The sequence below is a fragment of the Dama dama genome, chromosome 12 (genome assembly GCF_033118175.1).
Source record: "Dama dama isolate Ldn47 chromosome 12, ASM3311817v1, whole genome shotgun sequence".
Lineage (NCBI taxonomy): Eukaryota > Metazoa > Chordata > Mammalia > Artiodactyla > Cervidae > Dama > Dama dama.
In genome coordinates this window covers 17,544,501-17,570,987 of record NC_083692.1, presented here as the reverse complement: position 1 = coordinate 17,570,987, position 26,487 = coordinate 17,544,501, and the positions used below count along the sequence as shown (strand labels likewise).

General features: G+C 39.8%; 1 protein-coding gene across 16 annotated transcripts; it reads right to left on the bottom strand.

The window, feature by feature from the left end:
• Nucleotides 1–25,333, bottom strand: MLH3 (mutL homolog 3). Of its 16 annotated transcripts, XM_061156607.1 has the most exons (14): nucleotides 25,286–25,333; nucleotides 23,609–23,875; nucleotides 20,533–20,746; nucleotides 17,837–17,935; nucleotides 17,053–17,138; nucleotides 16,211–16,315; nucleotides 14,716–14,788; nucleotides 10,511–10,582; nucleotides 9,043–9,154; nucleotides 7,915–8,074; nucleotides 3,920–3,943; nucleotides 3,739–3,817; nucleotides 1,432–1,583; nucleotides 1–404 (listed from the first exon to the last, which is right to left on the bottom strand). In XM_061156607.1, exons 2-14 carry the CDS (start codon nucleotides 23,810–23,812, stop codon nucleotides 261–263), a joined length of 1,524 nt encoding a protein of 507 aa, XP_061012590.1. In that variant the 5' UTR covers nucleotides 23,813–23,875; nucleotides 25,286–25,333; the 3' UTR covers nucleotides 1–260. The 16 variants fall into 16 exon arrangements, 13 of the variants coding, with proteins under 13 accessions (XP_061012590.1, XP_061012580.1, XP_061012582.1 ...); XM_061156597.1 differs by having other exon boundaries at nucleotides 20,533–23,875; XM_061156599.1 differs by having other exon boundaries at nucleotides 7,915–8,085; nucleotides 9,096–9,154; nucleotides 20,533–23,875.
• Nucleotides 25,334–26,487: the final 1,154 nt, after the last annotated feature.

The window sequence follows — 26,487 nt, the reverse complement described above, 5'->3', positions numbered from 1 at the left end:
GACAATTAATCATTACATTTTATCCTCTTTATAAATTACAAAATGTAGATATTAGAGGGCAACCTCCTGTGTCCATGGATGCCAATGAATGACCTGTCTTTAGGCTTGAAATCCATCTGGCTCCTCAACTGGAGGGATCACCTGCTCACGGAAGATGGAGATGCTGATCAGGGCCCCAGGCCCATTCATTCAAGACCCGACTAGTGCCTGCTGCTCGCGCTCTCTGCTCAAAGGCCTATAGTCAGCATCCCTTTGGTTCTTTACAGACAGTAATTCTGTTCTCTTGGCAGCTCACAAGGAGGCATGGATGCCTGCAGGCTTTGCCCCATATCACATCCTTCTCCTTTTCCAAAGAGATGCCAGGCCTGAGCCATTCTGTGAAGTTTAGCAAGATTGGGTTTAGTCTGTGGGAAGAAAGAGAATAACTCCAGTTAGCAGTATGAAAAGCCAAGGAGCATATAAGTATTTCCTAATTACGGCTACTCACATTAGTTTAGATTTCTAGTTTCTGGATTCAGAAAAGATTTTTAGATTTCCTTAGGATAAGTGGGACTGAAAACTAAGTCTAGAGGCACATCTCTTCAGGAATGGGCACAAAACTTCTTTCATTTTTCCACTGTCATATGAAACAAAAAGTTCTTAATGGAGTAAAATGGACTAGATGAGTCAGAAAACATTAGTACCTGAAAACTCCATGCAAGAAAAGACTATACAGCCCTCAGCAGGAAAAGTAAGCAAAATAAAAGGTTTTGGAAAGCAGACATTCCTATTATGCTCTCATGTTCTGTTTCATTTAAGATTATAACAAGGATAGAAATGTTCTTTAATTTAAACCACTTGCTGCCTTTATTGAATTATCCACATCATTGTTCTTGGACTGCTGAGTAATCAGGGCCAAAACATAATGTGAAAATCTCCTAAGCTTTGTTCCTTGCCTGATCCTCAAATCATTACTCTAGAGATCCCTGGAGATGGCTACCATTTCCAGCAAGTATTGGATTGGCCAAAAAGTTCGTTTGGGGTTTTCTGTACGATGTTATGGAAAAACCCAAAGGAACTTTTTGGCCAACCCAATACTATCAAGCAACTGGCTCATTAGGCTACATTTGCCGGCAGTGAATTTGCTGTTTTGGCCAACTTTCTGTGGTCCCAGAGAGAACTTCTCTATCTCAGAAAACCTAGAGCCTGTAGGCAACAGGTGTTTAGGATGCTTTAGTCTGCACATGTGTTAAGCTTAAAAAATACGAAGGCATCATATGTATAATCAGATAGTTCTGCCTAAACTCCATTTTGAATTTGAGCTAGAAGATGAAATGGTGAGACTTCCAAAAAAACTTCCAGTATTTTTCAAAACTCTTGTATTGGGGAAAGGATTAAGACAGATTACATTTGGATCACAGGAGCTAGTCTCCTGTTAAGTCATTTCTGTACCTGTTTTTCCTGCTCCAAGTGGTCGATGTTAGCTAACGGCAGCATGGAGGGCCTGCCGTGAGCACACTGGAACGGCAGCTGGCACCAGGACAGCGCTTCAATAAGGCGACAGCTCTCCTCGAAGCTCAGGCCATCATTAAACTTAATGGCCCCTAAACAAAAGACAAAAACCAGGGGTATGGTGTGTATGGTGGGAAACCCTGCTGGCCCTGGGTGAGAGCTAAATCTCTGGGGAGAGACACATGGTTCCTAGACTTCTCTCATGTGACTTTAATACTGCTTGAAATTGGCCTTTACTTCCATGGATGAAACTAAGGCTTCAGGACTGACTTGTCTCTCAACTTTCCTTATGGAGTCAATTGTCTTTCTAATCCCTGCAGCAGGCATATCTTGTTAGGACTTTGCTTTCAGAGTTTTCTCAGAGAGGTAAGAGCAATATTTTTGCCTACTTCTTAAGTTTGTGAAATCAAGGTCATCTTCCATCCAGAGCCAGTCTATCACCAAGATATCTGTTTCCCTACAATGTCCATTTTATTTGCTGATTGTTTGTTTCCATCACAATCTTCTTACTCGAAACTCTCATACTGTCAGAAACGGCCTTTACGCCTACAGTAATTTACTCAGTCAACAAATATGAAGTATCTACTCTGTGCTGGAGCTCTGCCAGGCAATGAACGAGATGGATGATCACCACCCCCACGAAGCTTGCTCTCTAACAGATGAGACAGACATTAAGCAAAGTTACACAATAATTAAAATTGTAAGTACTATAAAATATAGAAAATCAAAGAATATATATAAAGGAAGACCAAACCTGGTTTAGGAGGGTCAGGGAAGGCTTTTGTGGCAAAATGATATTTAATCTGAGACCTTGGGTTAAGAAAAACACAGCTAATTGAAGAATGAGCAGAAGGGCATTTCAGACAGAGGAAAAAGGCCAGTGCAGAATTTAGCACACAAGACCAAGACCAAGGAAGCCAGCTGGAATGTGAAGGGCGAGGTGGAGAGTACAGTGAGAAGAAACTGAAGACCCCTGCAGGCCACAGTCAGAATAACACGTTCATCCTCAGGGTGATGGGGAGTCACCGTCATGTTTCTTTAAGAAGGACAAGCTCGGAGTTATGTTTCAAGAAGTTTCCTCTGCGTGTTGTGGCAAGAATGGCTTGAAGGGAAGCCAGGATAGATATGGGAAGACTAAGTCAGAGGACTCAACAGGGGAAGAATCGTTGAGTCCTGGGGAGGGGAGGCGGCAGTGGAAGCAGATCGCATTAGACACCTGAAGATGCACTTTGCAGGTAGAGATGATCAAATTGGGGATGGAGAAGACACAAGGAGTAAAGATAGGATAAAGTGGGGAAGGGATCTGTGGTATTTGCAGGAGACAAACTAATGAGGAACTGAGGTTATAAGGCCAGAAAAGACAGGAAGTGAAAAGAGGGGAAGGTCGATGGGGGTCGCGGGGAGATCAAATGGATGGGGAGGGTGTCTGGAGTGGAGATCCCACTGTGGTCAAATGAGAGTTATAGGGGATTCTTGATCCCTAAAGTAAGTTCCTCCAACACCATTTTCTCTATTTTATCATATTACCCTACTCAAGAACCCTCAATGATTCTTGCCTTTTGTATAAGGTCTAAAGGTTTTGTTGTGACTTCTAGGATTCTACGCTTCCTCACCATCCTAATTTCCTGGTATTCTTTGCTGCTCCTCATATAACCAATTTGTTTCTGCCTTTGGATCTCTGCACAGGCTGTTTCTTCCCCTGTACTAAACCTTCCCTTCCTCTAAATCCATGTCCTTCAGCTCATTCAAAACTTGACTCAAAATTCATCTACTCTAGAAGTTAGTTACTCCTCTACTCATATAAATCAGTCTGCATTATGGTCCACTATATATGTTGGTATCTTGCTTTGTGGGCTTCCTTGGTGGCTCGGTAGTAAAGAATCTGCCTGTCGATGCAGGAGACGTGGGTTTAATCCCTCAGTCAGTAAGATCCCCTGGAGAAGGAAATGGAAACCCACTCTGGTATTCTTGCCTGGGAAACCCCATGGGCAGAGGAGCCTGGCAGGCTACAGTTCACAGAGTCACAAAGAGTTGGACACGATTTAGTGACTCAACAACAACAACAACAAATTTTGCTTTGTAAAAATAATTTTCTACGGTTCATTTTTAGTGTATTGTTTCTTGATCTAAGTTGTACCTTTCAAGAGGCAGATGATAATCGTGCCTTCTACTTCTTTCATAACTGCTGAACCCTGCCAGTGCTTAGCATGCAAAGGCACTCAATAGCTGGTGTGTTGAGAGTCTTACCATGGCAGGCTTGGGATGCCAACACCTTCTGGACGGTCAGTGGCAAAGTCCCTTGGATGCCTCCTGTGGTCTGGAGTAGCTAATGCATAGACACATCCATTAATGGAAAAGCCAGTGGAACAATGGAGCCTTCTGTGTGCGGTGCCTCTGTGTGGAACCCCAAAATGAAAGTAAAGCTTACCTCCACTTGTTCTCGAATAAACTCCTACAAAGGGAAAAGGACAACAGACATGAATCTATTGCTATGTTATAACTGCCCTTTGATAATTTACAAAATATCCCAATTTCCTTCTTTAAAAATATGCCTCTTGAAGAAAAGAGCTCCAGCAATATAGCACTTAGATACAAATAATGTATTTGTTGTACGGCACTTTGAATATGAAATACCAAGACAACTGAAAGAACTCTTGCTCAGTGGAGAATATATTTAGCTACTGAAGCTTTCTCCAGAGATAGCTCATCAACTCATGAGGTTATGTAACTGGCAGGCTAATGACTTGACTAAGTATCAGGGAGGTTTCTTACTGCGAGGTTGTCTGTTTGTATTTATTACCTTGGCTAGAACACGTTAATGTGGCACATAAACAGAATACACAACGGTCATCAACACAACTGTGCACTCAGTGTAACACTTGCTTCGATATCACAAACATAAGTAGTTAGTTCCCAGAGGCATTTTTTTGTGTGCAATAATTCCCTTCAGGTCAAAAAGTTTACTCTTTGAGGCATTCTGCTGGGAAATTTCTCCTCCTTTGCATATCTCTGTCCCTAGGGTAGCCTTTGCAGTAAGAATATCCCTGCAGATGTTAATATTTATGAAAGGACTAAAGAAATTTAAAGCAGACACTATTTCATGTTATTAATTTGTTTAACCTCTGGAGGTGAAAAACTGTTTTGCGATATGGCATAGTCAATAATTTCTTTATAAGAAAACACAGGATTTCTTTACTCCTAAAAATGTATAAATCAGCTTCCTGGGAATTCCCTGGTGGCCCAGTGGTTAGGACTCAGTGCTTCCACTGCTGGGGCCTGGGTTCAATCCCTGGTTGGGGAACCAGGACCCCACAAGCCAAGTGGTACAGTTAAAAAAAAAATAGCTTCCCAAGATTACAACATGATAGATTCTTTTTAAACCAGACTCAGAAAATTCTCTTGCCTCTCTCATTTAGACACTAGGACACCATACTTATAAATGAGCAGTTACCAAGAACTAGGGGGTAGATATTATGTATTTTTTAAAAGCCATGCATTTTCCCAAACAAACCTAAATAGATGTCTCATTATACCTGACCCACTAACAAAATTTAGTGTGGTTACAGATCCAATCCTAACTTCTTTGCTATTCTCTCTTTTGCTTATCTATCTGGGACTTGTAAAACATTAGTCTGTAAGCCTGGGGAAGGGGAAATGGATCTTACTCTCTGTTCATTTCATATTTCAATGGTTCAATTAATGCTAGATAATTTGAATAATATTTAAAAGGCACATTCATTAAGCTGTAAGGTAGAACTTTATAGAAAGATGTCTTGGTTTGATCTTTCAACTGCTAGGATCCAAGTAACTACCTCTTCTTCAAGATGCCAGAACTTTTCCAGCTTCTTTCAGAATCGACAAAATCTCTCTGATCAGCCTGACTTAACATAATCAAGATTTGCTGAAACCATAAGCCCTGTTTCAGTCTGAGGTAAACTTCTTACCAGTCATCTTTGAAGTCACTTTAGGGAAAGTTTTTATTATAATTTTCTCGTTAAATACTTAAGGATTGAATTACAATAAAAGATTCGAGCAGATCCTATCTCTTGGATTTAAGACAGTTTGGAAGAGAAGCCTTGGAGAAAACAAGCTGTGCAGGAAGAAAGGGGCCCCCTGCTGAAAGCCAGGCAGAGGTGGTCTGATCAAAGGGCGATTCTGGGAAGGCTCAAGTCAAGGTGATCCCACAGCTGGCCCGTCAGCTGCCTTTTCCTCTCAAACGTCTTCTCATGCTTAGCCAACACACCTGCTCAAGTCTCTCCTGTCCAACAAGAGACAAAACTCTTTCCTCCACGGGTGCCCTGCCCCCATACTTCCCGACACGCCTCACCTGTCGCTGTCTCCCCGTCTCTTCTGGATGTAGCCAGAGTCCTTGGGAGAATGGCCTCCATAGCTCCCCCTTCTCCCTCCCCTCACTCCTGCCAACCCTTAAGAACGGGTTCCTCAAGGCAGGCAGCGTCCCCCGAAGCCAAGCCAACTCCTCAGGCTTTACTCTCTGGCCACTGTTGACCCTTGCCTTCTTGCTGAAAATTCCCCTTCGCGGTGGCAGTATTACTTTTCCCTGGTTTTCCTCCTCCTTCTCTCACCAAATATTTTCAGTCATCCTTTACGGTCTCTTCTTTTTAGCCCTAGCATTCCAGACTGCTGCCAAAACGTATACACCCTGAATGCTGGTGTTCCACAGACCCCGCACTTTGCTCTCTTTTTCTTCTTCATATTCTCCTGGAACAATCTCATGTCCTTTAGACGCTTTTCCAGCTTCTGATATTATCAAACTATAAACAGTTGACCATCACGGGAGTTGAACAATGCAGGAGTTAGGAGCACCAGCTCTCTTCACATGAGAAAATCCTTGTATAACCTTAGAGTCAGCCCCCCGTGGACGCACCTCCACATCTGGGAACTCAACCAACCACAGATCCTGCAGTAGGGTAGGGTATATTTTTTTAAAAGAATTTGTGTATCTGTGGATCTGCACAGTTCAAACCCATGCTGTTCAAGGGCCATATAACTCTATACTCTATAGTGTTAACTCCCAAACAGATACTACAGCCTGAATTCTTTCCCAAGTGCTGGATCTGGCCTGTCTATCCACTGCATATCTCATCTGAAGGCTCCTGGTCTAACTCCTCAGCCAAGGGTACTCTCCTCCATTTCCTTTTTCTGTCAAAAGCGCCATCCCTACAGTCGACCAAGTGAGAACCCTCAGAATCATTACTTACTTTTCTCCTTTATCTCTTTTATATTCTCTTGATCAGCAGGTCCTCTTGATGCTGCCTTCCAGATTATGTCTCATTCATATACGTCTCTCTTCTCTGTTCCCGTTGCTACTGACTTAAGTCAAACCTTCATCCTGTCCTATTGGCACCAGGGCACTAGCCCCTCAGGTGCTCTCTACCTCAAATCTTTCCTAAATCCATCTATCTCACAGTTTATCCACTAAATCTATCTTCTACCTTTTGTTTTTAGATCTTACTACAGTAATTCAGGTGTCTGGAAAAAATGATAGACTGAGTTGATATGGATTTGCCTGTGTTCCAAACTGAAAGAGCTAAAGAAGCAATTAAGAAATCACAATGAATAAAAAAAGGACACCATGAAAAAAGGACAGGTGGGAGATGAGTGCTAGAAGATAAAAGGTGGTGATTTTATGTAGTTTAGGAAGAGAACAGAAGAACAAATTACCGTTAAACTGAGTTAAGTATGCAAGTTAAAATTCCCCTTCTAAACCAGGAGAGGGGAAAACAAGAGAAATAAAGGAAACTTTAATAGAAAACAGGAAAGAAAAGACAACAAATACAAAATAAATCATGTTTGTTTTTAAAAAACACGTTAAGTATTTAAAGTGCAATGCTAAAGTATACTTTACTCTTCTTCACTGGCTGCCTACAGGATAAAATGCAAACTATTTAGCTGAATATGCTGAATCCCTTGATCAGTTGGCCTTGACCACCTATCTAGGCTCATCTAAGCCCACCACTATCCTGTGTATGTCTTAATACAAGCCATGTGTATTGGTAGCTCCCTAAGCACAGGATCTGCTTCAAGTCTCTGATATCTGTGGAGAATGACCTCCCCTCTTCTATACTTGGCAGGCTCCCACTGTTCTACAAGACTTTTCCTAAAACAAACAAAAAAAGGCTTTTCTTTTGATAGTTTCCTTGACCTCCACTCTCCTGGGCACAGTAAATATTCTGTATTGCCATAACACTTTGAACATACCTCTGCTGGCCAAATTTCACTGCAGTGTAATTTAAGTATCCTTCCTCACCTTGAGCTAATTCATCTTTGAATCTCTGGAACTTGGCAGACAGCAGGTATTTCATAAATGCTTGTTGAATAAAAGATGAATATGGAGAATTTTTAAACAAAGGAGGAGGTTATTAGCAAGCAGCAGTTTTCTCAGCATCTGCAGCTGTGTCTTACCTCCACAATGCCCTTGGTCACAGTAGATCTTCCTCTTCGAAGTTCACTGGCTTCTCTTTCTACAAAACAGAGTGGTACTTTTCCTATGAGGACCAGTGAATCACTGGTGTCTGGAAACACAATTTCAAGGCCCAGATCTTCAAGATTTTTGTGGTAACACCTAAAGAGAACCTTAAATGTAAAACAGCTACTTCATTCACATTTCAGAATTGGTTCCAAATACTTGATAGTTTCTCAAAAGCTGCCATGAGCTTTAAAACTTGCACTGTTTTCCTCACACTTATGGTTGTTTAGGATTTTATTATCAAATTTCCTTTTTGAATTATAGTAACTTTTATTTTTTCCCCTCTTTTCCACTGAATCAATTTGCTTCTGTGTCTTATTCTCCGCTGAGGGATTGCTAACTACTCCTTGCTGGCACTTAAAGAAGTTTGACACAAAAGGGCTGCGAATGTTTTGAATCAGCACTAAAGCAGGGAGGTAATTAACAGCCCCAGGAACTGAGAAGTTCTGATTAACGGGATGTAAATAAATGGATCTGCCTCTAATATAAATTATGCCCCAGAGAAAAAGATTTATTGGCAGTCTCATATTCCCCACATTAAATAAATTTAGAGACAATTCTCTCTTTTTCATTTCCAATAATCTATGCTGCCCCAAAGTAGGAGAATGCCCTATCTTGTGACTCATTATATGATTGGTCCATTCCTTGGGGCCTGGGGTTTTACTTTCTTCCCAGTACGATTATGGTGATGAAAACTAAGAATCTAGAATGCACCAAGGCAAAGCAGAATGGAAGCAATTACTGCAGCAACTTCGCTTTCAGAAACAGCGCAACATAAATACTGACTGTTCCAAGGAATGGTAAGAGTACTCTAAGCCAGCTTCTGGAAAGAATTATCAGGGAAACTATATCCTTTACTCAACATCTGTGATATAGTGGAAAGAACAGCATTTGGAGTCAGAAACCTGCCTCTGAGTGCCTGCTCCATCACTTAATATTTGCTATGACCTTGAACAAGTCATGTAAACCTCATCTGAGAAAAGGAACAATAGTTACGTTTACATCTCACAGAATTTTTGTGAGGATGCACCTTAGCTACATCACAGCCTCATGGTGGTACTAACCCTAAGAGTCTCCTTTGTTCCTCTGTCACTGTTATCTCTAGTGGAGGACTTACAGTGGAAGACAGTAATTTTTTTCGACCAAAGCCTTGTGGCTGTTGCTTCTCATAGGAATCTATTGGGAGAAAGGTGAACAGGTTAAGAGCAAGAAGTTGAATCTTGCAAATTCAGATAAAAATGAAGACACAGTCATGGGATTATTATAGTGCTTAGTAGCATGTTCAATGTTCAGTTTTAGGCTCTGAATTTCCATTAAAGTCAAACTAGTAAATATCTAGTTTGTCTACTCATTTTAGCAGTATTTTCTTAAATAAGAAATATAAGACTTAAATGTTACATTCAAATGAACAATGCAGTGATCCTGTAGGTAGTCAACAAATGTGATTTCAATAACAGAGGTTGACTAATATTGGGGAAGATCCCCTGGAGGAGGGCATGGCAACCACTCTAGTATTCTTGCCTGGAGAATCTCATGGGCAAAGGAGCCTGGCAAGCTACAGTCCATGGGCTGCAAAGAGTTGGACATGACTGAGCGACTAAGCACAGCACAGCATAACCCAAGGCTCAAGAAGGCGCGTCCTTTGCTTCGGAGGGACTGCCCAGTCTGATGAGAATCACTACTGTTCTCAAACGGTCCAGGGCCTATAGCAGGCGAGTTTTTCTAACACTGCTTTTACTGTATCTTTCCCAACTCTTAGGTCTTCATTTTATAGGGAAAAGTGAAAAGTGACATCATTGCCATTCTAGTCCATGAAATACCTCCTGAAGTCTTCACCCATTTGGTTTTTTTATTACTTGACCACAGGAGTAACGATTTCCTGGGTATTTTACATCATCTTGGGGACACACAGGCTCATGATGAGAAAAAATGGGTAGCAAAAATTAAAAAGCACATAATGACTTTGGAAGAATACGTAACAAATTAGTGATGCAGGTTGCCTCTGGAGAGAGAAACTAGGTGCCATGAAGGACAAGGGTAGAAAACAAACTTTATTTTATTCCCTTTTGTACCTTTCAGACTGGAACCTATTCAATTACACTACCTATTCAAAAACAAATTAAATTTTAAAATAGAAACAAAATATATTGGGCCTTCTGAGCTGCTGGTGGTCTCTGCTTGATGAACTGTGAAGGTAAACCATGATTACATGGGCATGTGGAGGGGCATATCTTTGTGCTGAATGTTGTAATAAAGTAGCCTCATCTTTAGGGCTGATGGTAAGTATATGGCAAATATGCCTTTGACCATGTAAGTGAGATCCACGTTTGAATTAGTAAAGTGAACTACTACATTCTCTTAATTGGAAAAGTCACTCCAACAGGCTTCAGCTTCATTTTTTTATAGTTTCTTTTTTCATTTTTTTTAAACATACAACTCATCTTTTTCACCATAGTCACCGTTAGGCAAACTCAGGCACATTAATTCCACTGGGGAGTCTCGAATCTTTCCTAGGCCTCAGCAGATCCTTACCAATGATCAGCTGCTCCAATCGGATTCGCTCGTGGGCAGCGTGCTGGTCCACCAAGACTAGCAGGTTTCCACCTAGAAGACCAGCAAGCACCACTGGGTTTCAAATTCTTAGGTCAAGATTAAAGTAATCATGTTATGTTGAGGAGGGAAAGGATAATTCAAACTATTTAACAACATAAGCATAAGAGAAGCATACAAACTATGCAGTAACAACTGCTTCTTTTTTTTTTTTTTTTCAACTGCTTCTTTTATTTCCGAAAAAGTATTATGGGAAAACTAAAACAAATGTGTCTCTGATGATAAACTCTTTGGTTCATTAGCATTTCATTTCTAAAATATGTGTGAATTTAATGTTTAAATACTGACTTTGCCTTTTTAATTCAAATTTGATACAATGAAGGATCATTAAACTACATATTTTTTTAATCAGCTAACTTTGATTTGCAAGCTACTCCAGAACCCATGAACAGTGTAATTCTACTACACTTTATATCAGAGGTCAGCAGTTTCTTTTCTGTGAAAGGCTAGACAGTAAATATTTTAGGCTTTTGGAACATGTGGTTTCTGAGACAACTATTCAAATATTCATTCTGAATCAAAGTGGCCATAGACAATCTGTGAATATTGTAGCTGTGATGCAATAAATGTTATAGACACTGAAATGTTAATCTCATATAATTTTTTAAAATTTGTTTATTTTAATTGGAGGATAATACTTTACAATATTGTGATGGCCTCTGCCATATATCAACATGAATCGGCCATAGAATTTCATGTAATTTTAATGTGTTAAAAAATATAACTCTTCCTTTGCTTTTTTTCAACTAGCTAAAAATGTAGTACACCTGAAACTAATGTAACACTGTAAATTAACTATATGTCAATTTAAAAAAATAAATAAAAACCATTCTTATCTCCCTGGATGTTACAGAAACAGCTGTCCGGATCTGGCCCCCAGGCCACAGTGTGCCTTGCTTTAGACTCAGGCTTCACAAACTTTGAAGAATAGACAAATCACCTGGGGATCTTAGTAAGAGGCAGATTCTGATTCAGTAGGTTAGGAATGGGACACGAGATTGTGCAAGTCTAACAAACTCCCATGTGATGTCATTTACTGACCTTGATTTTGAGTAGCCAGGTTTTACACTCTCAAGTGCAACAGAGGAAACAGATTGTCCTGACCCCAAAGCCAAACCTACAGGGAAATCCTTTTCTCACTGACAGGAGGACTGATTCTCGATGACATTAGTACATTTTACCTTGTAATTTTACTACTTTTGGCCAAAGGGTTGACGTTTATTGTTACTGATTATACTGAAATGAGAGTTCTCCTCTTGAATTTGATCAAACGAGATAATGTCCGTTTTTCCTGTTTCTACTAATAAGACAAAAAAACTGTTTCTATGACACCATCAAATTCATGGCAAAAGAGCTTCAGACTTTAAAAAAAAAAATTATTTAATTTTTCTGACAGCATTTTCCACCACAAAACAGGCCCCCAAATGCTGAATTTTAAGCTCCTTTGAGAATAGGAGGAGTTGCAGCTGGTTGTGATGAATACTGAACATGCTGTATTGGGCAAAACAACGGAATAAATAATAAATTATGAGGGAGTAACCTCAAACTCAAAACTACAGCCAGTGTAAATTACCAAAAGTCAAGAACTCTAAGAAATCAATCCTGCACCTTACTCTGGAGGGAAGACTTATAGTCTACAAAATGTTCATGACATTTTCCATTCCTTGAATGAAGCAGAATAAATGAAAAGTAATTTACTTATGTCAGAGCTATATTTTTGATATTCCAAAATAACAGAATAGAAACTTCATAAGGGCAAGGATTTTTGTCTGTTATATTCCCAGCATGTACAACAGCACCAGGCACATCATAGGCACTCAATAAATATTTACAGAATAAATGAATGAATCCTTATTCTTTAGAGTATCATAATTATAGGTGGAAACAGGCAATAAAAATGCCATTATATGGCATTAGTTTCACTATAATTTAAAACAATTCTATGTCCATTACAAAAATTAGTGAAAATACTAAAATAGAACAATTATAGGGATAGGTTGCTTTTGGTATTCATGAGCAATAAAAACTCATTTTGATTAAAAAAACTTTTTTAATCTAATACATACTTCTTGGTGGTAGCCTATCAACACAGTGACAACCTGGAATTGCAAGAGACATTTAAATATCTGGAGATTTAGTGGCTATACCCATCTCAGGTGCCACTGTAGAGATTTTGGTATTAAACAACAAAGAATTTCAGGTAATCAAATATTTAGGGGAAAAAAATCTATTGGCTTTCTAGATATAGTAAGACTACTAGATTTTGACATTTACTAATTCTACATTTATGATAATTATGATAATTTTTGGTTACTTTACCCCTGATCTATGATGATATTTATCAAATAAATTTATACTGTAACAAGATAAAAGGGAACATTTTAACATCTTGAAAAGCAAAGAGAATGAACCACTTTTAAACTTCAGAAGCTCTCTCCTGCAGGCCTACCGATCAGATGCCAACTCCTGCAGGGGTGCTTAGGACTCTCAGGCACTCAGGCCTGTTCCAGAACCAGACAGGATCTAGCATTCCTTGTAAATAGCTCAAGGCTCTCCCAGTTTAAAAAAAAAAAGCTTTCACCCTCCCTAGTCTCTCTTCCATGTCACAGATTTCGGAGTCTCTGCTAGAGGTGTAATATCCAACCACATTCCTGATACATTCTTGAACATTTCAAAGGTGTTTCAGACCAAACTCATGATTTTCACCCTCCTTGCCTGCTTCTTCTTCAACCTGGTCCTGTAATGTCATCCAGCTACAGAGGTCAGAAAACCAGGAGTCTTCTTTGATATCCCTTCCCTATGTCCAATCCATCACCGAGTCCTACTGACTTATCTCCTAAATATCTTTCTCTCCAGGCCACCTCCCCATCATTTCTTAGATACTGCAACATCCTCCTAACACTCTCTCTGCAGCGACTAGGTCTCCACCTCCACACCTGCTCCACGCTCCATACTACAGCCAGAGCAGTATTTTCAAAATGCAAATGTGGGGACTTCCCTGGTGGTCCAGTGGTTAAGAATCCACCTGCCAATGCAGGGGACAGGGGTTTGATCCCTGGTCGGGGAATAAATCCCACATGCCGTGGGGCAACTAAGCCTGCAAGTCCCAACAAGAGAAGCCTGTGCATGGCAATGAAGACCCAGCACAGTTGAATAAAAAAAATCGAATGTGATGTGACACGTGCCACTGTGAAAACAAACAATAAAAAAGAAAACAAAAAGCCTTCAATTGTTTCCTATTGGTACTGGGATGAAGACAACGCCTGTAAATGGGCTTTAAGACCTGGCTGTGACCTACATCTCTAGCCCATCTCCTTGCTCTCACACAAGGGCTTGCCCTGCTTCCTCTCACTGAAGGAGACGGAAGCACGAATTGCATGTTATTCCCTCTGCCCAGAATACTTCTTCCTCCCTTCTTTACCTCCTTATAGTTCAGATCTCTCCTTACCAACAGAACCTTCTCTGACCTCCTCACTAAATCAAATCTTCTAATACAGGTTCTTACAGCATCTTGTTTCTCTCCTCCATAACGCTAAAGGTAAAATGTTAATGTTTGTGTAACTATCTGTTTCTCTTGCCTGTATATTGTGTCCCACCACTGTATCTCTAGCAGAGTCCCTCATATGTAGTAGGTACTCAATCAACATCTGTTGAATGAGTTAATGTTATTATTTACAAATTATCATTGTTTTATTAAAGCAGGTCACCAAGAGATTATATGTAACTCTTCATAAACCTAACAGAGTTCATCATATAAACTTTCTATTATTATAAAGCAACTGTATTAAAACATCATTAAAAATTTAGAGAATATAAAATATTTCAAAGAGTAAAAGATGAAATTTCCCCTTTGCCCATTTCTATTCTCACTCCCAAGGTAACCATTCTTAATAGTTTAACATGTATCATACACACACACACACACACACACACACACACACACACATCTATGTGTATGCACATAAAACTAAATGTACTTTAAAACTATTGTTTCATGATGTATTTTCATAATTAGATTGGTTTTTCCTAATCTGGCCAAATTTGAAACTGTATCATGTATTAAAAAATAACCTTAAAAAGAGACTGTGAGAAGACCAGCTGGTCACTAAGACTAACCCCATTCTTACCTGCCTCACCATTCTCTTCAGTCTTAGTGCTCATTAAACAGGCAATAAACTTGTTATCCACTTGCTGGAGAACCTGCCATACATTCAAGTGAGTGGTACAATACTAAATATAAGTTAACAATGGCTTATCTGCATAGAGAGAGACAAAATCACATTTAATTTAAAGGTGTTTGCACATCTAAGACTGAGGAGAGCTGCTGATGAACCTGCAGGAGTTCAAGGTTCGTCATTAGGAAGGATAAAGAATAGACATGTAGAGCAACTATAAGACAAAAGGAAAGACTACAAGGGAACAGACTGAAGCAACTCATAGGGTTATGGTAATAAAACTTCAGAGTAGACTTGAAATGTTCCCAACAGAAGGACTCTTAATAACAGGTAATGTGACCAGACAATTATTAATATGACCAGAGACTGCTAACAAATAGGGCTGAAAAAAATTTGGAAAATGTATGCAAAAAATGTATACAAAAAATGGAAACCATTTTTGTAGGAGCTGGTACATTAAGGCAGTAAGTTAATAGCCACTGGTGGCTGCAGACAGACCTTGGTAGCTCCCCTCTACCTAGATTGGTCTCAGCTTCTAATTTGTTTCCATACTGAAAATAAGAAGATGAGGACAGCCTGAGTGGTGTAGAGAGAGAGCAAACTAGAAAAAGGGTCCTTTGTGTTAACTTTTCAATCTGGAATCTCCTAAGCCATGTCATTTGCAGCCTCATACAATAGAGGGCCATTTAAAAGGGGCATCATTGCACATTTAAGGACAATGTCTCTACATTACTTAAGTAAGTAAGTGTTAGTTGCCCAGTTGTGTTCAACTCTTTGCAACCTATGGATTATAGCCCACCAGGCTCCTCTGCCCACGGAATTCTCCAGGCACGAATACTGGAATGGGTTGCCATTCCCTTCTCCAGGGGATCCTCCCAACGCAGGGATGGAACCCAGGACTCCTGCATTGCAGGCAGATTGTTTACCATCTGAGCCACCAGGAAAGCCCAAATTTATAAGTCAACTACATTACTTAGTTGACTTATAAATTATTGTCAGTACAGAAAGTCAATATATAATCCTTGAAACTGTGTGCCTGAATCCATAATTCATCACTCCAAACTTGCTCACCCCACTAAGGACACCTTTTTTTGTAATTGATGGCATCACCGACTCAAGGGACATGAATTTGGGCAAACTCTATGACATAGTAAAGGACAGGGAAGCCTGGCATGCTGCAGTCCTTGGGGTTGCAAAGAGACCAACATGATTAGCAACTGAACAATAGCAATTATAATTAGTCCTTTGCTTTTCCTTCTGATGATAAAAGTTTTAGTAAGATTAAAAAGAACACATGTGCCTTGATCAGGGTGGTCTATATCATTAAATAAATCCAATTTCACATGAGTTAGCCTAGCTTAGGCTATATATATATTTTATATATTATATTTTTATTTATATATATATATATATAAATATAAATGAGATTTCAAAGGCAACCTTTTACCTGCATTGAGTGAATCATTTCTTTGGTGAAACGATAAGGATACAAGATGTTGTGAATTTTAACTGCTAGGCTCTCAGCTTGGCCGCTGCTTACGTCAACAGCAACCTAGAAAGACCCAGAACAAATGCCATTTACGTTGTAATCTTTTATGTTTGCAGAACTGTTTTACCAAAGATCTCAAGGTGCTTTAATAACATTCATTTTCACAGAACCTATTAGAGGTGGGTTGAATTCAGAGAACTTATAAAAATTCAAAGGGCTCTATGAATTTTCACTCTTGAATAATAATTTTTGTTTATACACAAAATTACTGACAAAAACCCAATACTTTCAGAATAACAATCTGCCTGTGCTTCATAAGCATGTCCTTAAAGACATCTTAACTGATGAATCAGTAACAAATGCTCATCCACTATGCAGCCTCAGGACCACACAGAAAGCACACTGTGTGATAACCCACTGAGGAGAGGGTGCACACTCAGGTCCAGTGATGAAGATTCAGGTAAAAGCACTTTATCAAATGATAACAGTTTTTATTACCATCACCTTAAATACTTGGCCAAAGCTGCAAGTCAGGGTTTCTGAGAGTGGTAAACACACTCACTATTCACACACTGATGACACAGGTCTAAAGTATCATCCAAAATGTCCAAGCTTCCAAACTGCTACGAATTCTGATTCCTCCTCTCTACATTAAATATTCATTTCCAAATACATTATTTGGAAACATGCTCACTTTCCCTTCATAATTACAAATCAATATAGTCATTCATGCCCACCTCCAATTTAAATGAAATTCAAATTTTAAAATAACATGCAAAGAATAAGTGCTGCAGACCTACCTCTGGATAACGAGCAAATACTGGATTGTCCCATTCTGAGAACAAAGACTGAAGTGATTCAGGACCAAAGGCGTCGTCCCCAGTAGCTAGAGCAAAAGGGGACAAGTAAAGTTGGCATCAAGAGCCTCAGGGAAGAGGGTGCATGGTGTCTCATGGTTGGTGTAGTGCAGCCTCAAGACCAAAGATCAGACACTGTGTTCCCATATTCTGCACATGTGAAGTGTTGGCTGTATCTCTAAACTGTTTTTATTTGTTATTTCTTAAACTAAACCTGATGACTGTTCTTCTGGCGTTATAGCTTTTTCTATAAACTATTTTCAAGAGATATTTCAGAATACAAGTCCACAAGAAACTGGTTCAAATTAGTAGCCCCACTTTTTGAGGTAAAAATATACCTTATCTATTTTTAGAATCAACAAAAATTATAAATGCAGGTTTTTTTTTTTTTTTTTTTGAAGATAAGAATCTTGCTTATATAAAACTACTGCAATATGGAGTCAACTCCAATCTTTAAAAATAAGAAACATTTTTCTCAATCACAAGACACCACAGACTGTGCCTAATCAACCAGCAATGACCTCGTCTGGAAAAGTAATTTCTGATCTAAATGCATGCACTGAATTAACTTAGTTCTGCTGTGAAACAGGACCACAGGGAATTCCTGGTTCCAGGAAGGCACAGCTGGCACTGATCAAGCTCGACCACACAGCCCTGCTCTGTTCTCCTTGAGCTGGGTGGCACAGCATGTACTAGGTGTTCTGGCGATCTCTGTTAGTGCCCCTACCTCTGTTATTCTGTCTCATCACAGGCCTCTCTTCCCGAGCTCTAGGAAGGAAAGGAAGAACAAGGTCGCTTCTAAAGGGATGACACCTGTACTGAGATCCTAAATACAAAAAAGAAAAAAATCTAGACATTTGAACTCAAATATATATTTGAACTCAAAATATACACTATTAAAATAATAGTTTCATAAAATCTCTTTCTGTACAAACTGAATTAAGACATAAGGCAGACTAGTAAACACTAGACTGAGTCAGAAGTTTTTTTAATGAAATTATTCTGCTAATTTAGGAATCTGCCCTAGTGCTTAGTCCTATTACCCATCTATACCAGACAGAATGAAGACCTAGAAAAGATCCCCAATGGACATACTCTTTTTTGCAATACGTATGTATCTATTATAACATTTACCTCATCCTATTAATATGTTTGGATGGTTGTCCTCCCCAACAGTCTGTGGAGAGTTGAAAGTAAAGCCAGTCATTATGCAATGTAACAGCCCCAAGCATGGTGTGGATCACAAATGAGTGAATAAATAAAGAGATGAATGAATGAAAAGTTCTCAATTTAAATTCCAATGCCCAGTAAGATGTCACCCAAATTCTGCCCTCCCCTCTGAGGATGATCAGATTTGAGTTTTAGAGACAATGCCAAATTTGACAGCTTTGAACAGGAGTAAAACATGATGAAACTATTATTTCAAAAAGATAAATCTGTTGGACAAAAAATGGAGAGAGATTAACTAAGAATAATATAAGTGTGAGGTGAAATAAAGTGTGTCACTGTCAATAGAAAGGACAGAGTTGAAGACATTTTAAAGAAAAATAACTACCAGGGCTGGAGACCTGACAACCACTCCTTAAAATTACCTTTGTAGAGCCTTTCTTCTGTGCAGTTAAATCTACCTCTTAACAGTTCATCTCATGTAACCTTTTACATGAGGCTCAACCATGTCCTAATGTCCTGCTACACACCAGCCATTTACAGAATGGTAGCCAACCCTCACCCCACCTGTGAATGGAGGGTGCTCAGAAGCCATGTTTCTTGGAACTAGCTCCTAGACCCCAAATACTTATGAATCTCTGACTTAACGTGACTCTCAAAGGTTCACTATAAGACCTGCTAATCCAGAAATTAAGTAGGTTGAAGCATTTTACACATCTAGATTTACTTAACAGGAGCAGATGTTCATGTTCAGTATGGCCAGCCAAGATTTCCCCCTTTTGTTTTAGAAACAACCATCTCAGTTTAATAATATTCAGTTATTTTTTGTTACCATATCAGAAGCAGTTTATTTCAGAAAGATGAGGTGCCAGTGCCTTAGATTTACCTCTGATTAGCATTCAGTATAAATCAGGACACAAAACTACATACACTGAAAAACACGTGTGTCTTTAAGAGCCACGTGATAGTCTCAGGAGCAGTACTGAAGAAAAGGGTTTTTTTCTATTTAATACTTTGAAAGTTACTACAGTGATTACTTTTTTTCACAAGGGAAAAAAACTGGAAACCACTGAAAAATAAAAGTCTTATTTAACCTTAAATGAATCAGAGCCTCCTGCTAGAGATATTTATCCTAGGCAGAAATGATAAGTTAATTTGGAACTACCTTCATACAATTTACATTCTTTTGCAACATTCAAGACTTAATACAAATGAACATTTAATGTTTATCCTCCTGATGCAAAACCAAGATTACTGCCAGATGGAAATCAGTTTTACCATCTCCCAACATCTGGCTCTCAACATGCTGCCAAAACAATGTCACTTTTAATGTTGACTGAGACCTGGGAACTCAGAGTCCTAGCCTAGGCTCTGATGTGGCCTTGTGGTCTGATCTAAAAGCCACATTATTGTTTTTCTGAATAACGGCCACTTATACAGACCAAGATTATTAGCATATACATTATAATAAAGTACATTTGAAAAGTATGATTATAAAAATACATACTTAACCTACATTTCAAAAAATTTATGGTCAAGTCCTTTTTTTTTTAAGTTTATAAATATACTACTGTACTAAGCCATAGATTTTACTGGGAAATCTAGGATGACTACAAGAATCATTCCAGTCCTTTACCTGGGAAAGGTGCAGAGTTCATGGAAACATGGACTGAGTCTGAAAACAGTCCATGGACTGTCCATGGAATTCTCTAGGCCAGAATACTGGAATGGGTAGCCTTTCCCTTCTCCAGGGGATCTTCCCAACCCAGGGATCGAACCCAGGTCTCCCGAATTGCGGGCAGATTCTTTACCAGCCGAACCACAAGGGAAGCTCAGGAATACCAGAGTGGGTAGCTATCCCTTCTCCAGTGGATCTTCCCAACCCAGGAATCGAACTGGGGTCTCCTGCAATGCAGGCAGATTCTTTACCAGCTGAGCTACCAGGGAAGTCCCCAGGGAAACACTGCAGATCTTCTCAACTATCAATAGCACCATTTTCATTAAACATTGTCTCATCCTCTTGTACACACATACACCCATAAATATACTTACAGTTCCATTCTATACCATTCTTTCATTGTAATTTTATGTTTAAATAATATTGGACCTAGAGTTTTCATATATAATAAAACACATTTTATAATTAAACTTCAAAATGTTCTGTTGATAAAATCTCTTTGAATAATGACTATCTTACTCCTCAGCCATTATTTCCACCTTCAAAAGCACTCATGCCAGTGAACGCCATATACTTACCATTCTCCAGCAGAACATCCACAGCCAGAGTTGTCAGGTCTTTAGTACAAGCAGCCCGAACATCCTCAGTAGGAGCAGTGAATGTACTAAGTCCTGTTAGTTTGTTGATGTAAACCATTCTTCCCAGAGTTCCATCAAAATGCTGCTGCCAATCCAAAGAACAAGTGTTGGACTCTTCATTTCCAGAACAAGTTCTTGCTATGGATCCCTCACTCTGAAAACAAGTTCCATTTTGGTTAGCTGTGGAATCTTCCACGCGACTCATTAACATTCTACTCGGAGAGTCAGGACTTCCAATCTGTTGTTTTGAAGCTATAGGAACATCTGAATCCTTACTGATAACTATAGCATGGTCATAGGGCAGTACCAAAGGATTTCCTGGTATCTTCTCAGTGGTATTGTTGTTAGAATATGTTTCACTGTCTTTACTGAAGAGATTACCTTGTGTGACAGAGTCTGACATTGGGATGTTGTCACTTTCTGTTTTTTTATGCTCAGTTTTAAATAACTTACAAGAATCTAGGGTTAACCCACTGGACAAGTCACCATCTTTCCTACTGGAATCTAATTGTGGCAATTCATTAAAATGACTCATCTCCATCTTTTGAGTCTCTCTTTCGGAACCCTTCAATCTGGATAATTTAGAGGCTAGTGATTCAGGTGACTTCTGAACATCCAAAAATTTCCTGTTAAAATGAGGTAACTCCTGTGGAGTTATAGTGCTTTCTGTTAAGCAAAGCATCTGTTGTTCCAAACAATCATATTCCTTGGAGAATGGAAACTTTTCTGAAAAAAACATGTGATTTACTGGTTGACAGCTACTATTGGAATCATTATATTTCATAGTAGTGATTTCACAGATATCAGAGTTGTCTAAGTGGTTTTTGTCTTTCAATGGAATGTCAGGTTCAACCTGAGGACTGAGATTGGTAGTGATTTCTAAAGTATTATTTTCTTCCACTTCAGTATTCAGAGGATTTTTAACCTTCCCATATTGCCTCTTAAACTTCTCTAAAGATCCTAGCTGTGAATTTAAGCTTAGCTTCTTACGAGGTATGGGTTTGGCAGGACAAATCAACTTGTCTGTTTTCTTACTACCATCTGAAACATGTCTACCCCAAGAGAAGGAGGATGTGTCAGGTAATAAGCCACCTGTGTGTGATTTTTTACTACTTTCCCCCAAAATAGCAAAATTTTTATAAGCTGCTGTATGTTTGTTCTCCAGCCCATAACTTCGATTTGTTCTGCAGAGACTTTTGTTGGGCAGTTGAGCAAATTCTTTACTTAAAGTGCTGGTTAAATCTTTGCTGTTTAGAGTCTCAACTGAATGGAGTGTTCTATTTCCAAATGTTTCTTTGGCACTCACAGGACCAGGTTGAGCATAATTTTTAAATAAATGTTCTGTTTCAGTTGATTTAGTTTGCTCATTTTGTACCACATGAGTTATGAAGCCAGTGGAACATAATTTAACTTGTCCATAATGAAAAACATTTATTCTTCCACAAGTACTAGGTTTTTTTCTTTTCTCTTCCTCTCTCTGAGCACTAGGTTCTCCTGATAATGCTGTCTCAAAAGACAGAGGTTGGCATTCCATTTCAGTAGCATCTTTAAATCTCTCTGGTTGATTCTGAATTCTGTTATTTTCCAGGATGTTGGCATCCATGCTATTAACAGTAGTACTTACTTTCTGTATTTCTAGATCTTCTCCACTCCCCTCAAAGTGATATAATGTCTGAAAAGGACTTCCAAACATTGCTGAACTGGTTCCACATGGATTTTCTGGAGAATTATGTTCCAAGCAAAATTTTTGATGTTTCTTATTTTCTCCCGATTCTGATGCTCCAGCTGTCTCTTGTTCTAAGTTCCTTGACTGTAAGCAAGCACTGTCTTCATTTTGCAAAGATGACTCTGCCATTTTACAATGGGCTGGCCCACTGGATTTGTAAGTGTACAAAAATGAATCATTTGTCTTTTTCCTGATAGCTTCTGAATCCCTAGAATTCTGTGTGCTTATGTTTTCTACAGGAGCTTTTCTTTTCACAGCTTTTGACTGCAAGTTGAACATCTCATAGGAATCCAAAATATTATTACATGCTTCTTGGAAATTGACCTGGCCACACTTCTCATCAGAGGACACTTGCTTCTGAAGACTGACACTAAATAAACTAAAATCATTATCTTCACTAAATTCCTTAATGTCCTCACTTGATAATTCCACAAATAATTTTTCTTTCTTTAAAAACGTTTTTACTCCTTCCTGAATGCAAACCAAAACAGTATCCCAGTTCTGAAACTCAATCAGGGTTTTTGCTGGTTCCAGGCACACATCATAGTCACAGAACTGGCACTGCACATTGATTACATAGATACCATGGAGTTCTGGGTTAGACCGAGGCCGAGGACTTGAATTCATTTGCCTACTGGCAGAACCACTCTTTGGTTTGCATATAATACTTTCTTTCCTTAATAAAAAGTCAATGAGTTTATGCAACTTTGTCCTTAAAACTAACCTCTTGTTCACAAACAAAAACTGCATATTCTTATTATAATGTGCTTCAGAGCTGATAAAGCCAGTAAGCTCAAACTCCTTATATTTAAAATTTATTTCTCTTAACTTTTGGGACTTACCCAGTCCATAAATTTGACAAAACCGGGAACATATGTCTTTGGTTTTAGGGAGTTGAAGAACCATGGAACCAGAAACATCATTTCTCAAAGAGAAAGAAATGGAAGGGTGCATGAGTGACAGAGCTTCTATCCTCTGCCTAACCTTCTCAAACTCCAGTCTAGGATCCATGCATTTCCTCCTAACAGGTAATTGATAAAACAGGTTATATACAGTGACGGTTGTCCCCGCACTTGGTCGAGTTAAGTCAGCTTCACAAGCTTTCAGGGCTTTCCCATTTTGAAACAGTTTCACAAATGTTTTCATTGACTTGTTTTTCTTGGATGAAATTTCCACAGCACTGGCCATGTCAGCTATACTGGCCAACGTCTCCCCCCGGAAACCATAAAACCTTGGGTTCTCCAAGTCCTGTATGGAGTTGCATTTACTGGTGAAATAACGATTTCCCACCTTGTCTACATCATCGCTTCCCATCCCAAATCCATTGTCTATCACTTGAACTTGGAAGGTTTCCATGTTCACCCTGACAGCCACACATTTTGCTTCAGCATCAATACTGTTGAGGGCAAGCTCCTCAACACATTGGCCTAAGGAGCATATAGCCAAACCAGAACGCAATCTGGCTTGTACTTCAACTGACAAGCATTTGATCATGGCAAGTAGAAAGCTGGTGAGAATGCCAGGCAGTGGTTCCCTTTTCTGACTGGAAATAATTGCCTATGGGAAGAAAACAAAACACACACACACACACAATTAAAGCTTCAGAGTTACATGGCATCAACCATTTCTCTCAAGCATTATAAAGAAATATTTGAGGTAAACGAAATTTCTTATTAACGAAACAAAAATTATACTTCTGATCTCTAGGCAGATCAAACAGCTCAGATTTGGCACAGCAGATTTAACATCCAAAACAGTATTCATAATTTCACAATTTTTACTGCTCCTCTCTAAATCCCAAATGCCCTAAGTGAAATCATAATCACACTTGAAATTGACCCCTAAACTGTTCAAAATGCCAATCACTTCACCAAAAACAGATGCCTAATTTCCGCTAAGAAACATTAGCTAGAAATTATTCCTGAAAAAAATGTCCAAGCTAGTTTCATAACATTTATCCATTACACAATAACCATGACTTTTAGAAAAAAATTACAATGAAGTGTTAAGACACTGTACTAATTAGGGTGAAGGAAGAGGAGGAAATGAAATAAAATTATTATATCAAGGAGCGATAATTATTATAATAATTACTACTGGTTAAATGTAGTTATCTCAGGGGAAAGAGACTAAGAATGGGAACGGGTAGAGCAGGAAAATTCCTTTGCCTTTTAAGCCTTTCTCTATCATTTGATTTTTAAATCTTGTACATGTATTACTAAATTTTCAGAAGGCCCTTACCTATTACTACTTATGATTTATTATTTTGTATTAATACACTTTTGGTCTTTACAGATGGCTCCAAACTACCTCAGCAATGATAATGATGGCAAGAGGATCTTCAAACGAGACATTTTCTTGCAGCTAAAAATCATAGTTCAATGAAAGGTCCCCTCCCTTCATAGCTGACAGCAGCATGGGCTGGACCGTCTCACAAGTGGTAAGGCTTGTTTTTCAAACGGGGAAAATCAGAGCTCTAATTGCAGATCTGATGGTTTCTAAGATAATGTACTTTGCAGCCGGCAAAAAATGAGAGGTCAAGCTTTGGTAAGTATTCCTACTGGTACCCAAAACTCAACGATATCCGATTTCCTAATTATGAGGCTTTCGGGGTTCCTGTGACAAGTGGGACGATTCGATCCGGGTTCAGAGCTGAAAAGCTTGGAGGAGGAGCAGGGCCGCACCCGCATCCCACCCCACCCTCCGCGGCAGTCAGACTCAAGCTCCACCCCCGCCCCCTCCCAGCTGGCAACCGGAAACCCCGGCCCGGCCCGCCCAGGCTCGGGCACCCGGCTGAAGGTAGGCCGGGAGGCCTCCCAGGCCCCTCGCGCGGTGATTCCGTAAGGCTGGCCCGCAGCGGTCGCCAAGGCCCTTAGAGTGGTAGACGCGCTCCCAGAATCGTCCTCTGGTCGCGTGCTTTACGCCAAGTCACCCGGAATCGTACCTCCCCAACTCCCTGATACCAACCGCCTGGGACGCCGGGCGCGCGCTCGCTGGCTGGTGTGGCTCGTACACGTGAGGCTCGTGCACGCGCGAGCCCGCGAGCATGCGCTTCTGAGGCACCGCGCGGAGGACGCCCTCCAGTCCGTGACACCCCGATGCGCATGCGCACCAGGTATCGCCGGCTTGGAAACGCCCGTGTCCCCAGGTCTCTTCTCACTGGTACACCGAAGTTTCCAGTCCTTATCCCGTTTTAGCATGGCGTGAAAAGCTGTTTCTAGCAATTTTTACTCGTTTTTCCCTTTTTCCCCTTCTCATATCTCCTGTGTGCGTACTACCATTTAATTCAACAGAGGCTTCCTAGGTGCTGCAGTAGTAAACAATTCGCCTGCTAATGCAAGAGATGAGGGTTTGATCCCTGGGTAGGGTAGAGCCCCTGGAGGAGGGCATGGCAACCTACTCCAGTATCCTTGCCTAGAAAATCCCATAGACAGAGGAGCCTGAGGGGCTACAGTCCATGGGGTTGCAAAGAGGCACGACTAAGCATGATATTTTATTTGCTTATCTGTCTACTCACTAGAATGTGGATATTTGTCTATTTTTATTTGCTGCTGTATCCCCATGGCAAGAACAGTGCCTGGCTTATGTTCAGTTCAGTCGCTCAGTCGTGTCCGACTCCTTGTTACCCCAGGAACTGCAGGCTTATGTTAGACACTAAAATATTAATCCAGAGCTTTCCATCTTAAAGATCTGTAGTTATTTCAGAGCTGGGAAAGATGAAGAATCAATATAGCTCTATTCTTAATTTACAGATGAGGACAACAAGACTCTGTTCGCTGACTTTTTTTTGGTATTTTTCTAATGGAATGAGAATGGACCTCTAAGGGGATTGTGAGATTAGTTCAGTTCAGTCGCTCAGTCATGTCCGACTCTTTGCGAACGCATGAACCACAGCACGCCAGGCCTCCCTGTACATCACCACCTGCCAGAGTTTACCCAAACTCATGTCCGTTGAGTTGGTGATGCCATCCAACCATCTCATCCTCTGTTGTCCCCTTCTCCTCCTGCCCTCAATCTTTCCCAGCATCAGGGTCTTTTCAAATGAGTCAGCTCGTTGCATCAGGTGGCCAAATTATTGGAGTTTCAGCTTCAGCATCAGTCCTTCCAATGAACACCCAGGACTGATTTTTAGGATGGACTGGTTGATCTCCTTGCAGTCCAAGGGACTC

Bases quoted from the DNA above. Each gene is read 5' to 3' on its own strand.
- MLH3 (XM_061156597.1), bottom strand. From the start codon at position 23,812: ATGATCAAATGCTTGTCAGTTGAAGTACAAGCCAGATTGCGTTCTGGT. The intron at 1,584-3,738 runs GTAAGACTCTCA...TCTTTTGTTTAG, and splicing joins GGCATCCCAAGCCTGCCATG to GGGCCATTAAGTTTAATGAT. The intron at 405-1,431 runs GTACAGAAATGA...TTCTTCCCACAG, and splicing joins ACTTGGAGCAGGAAAAACAG to ACTAAACCCAATCTTGCTAA.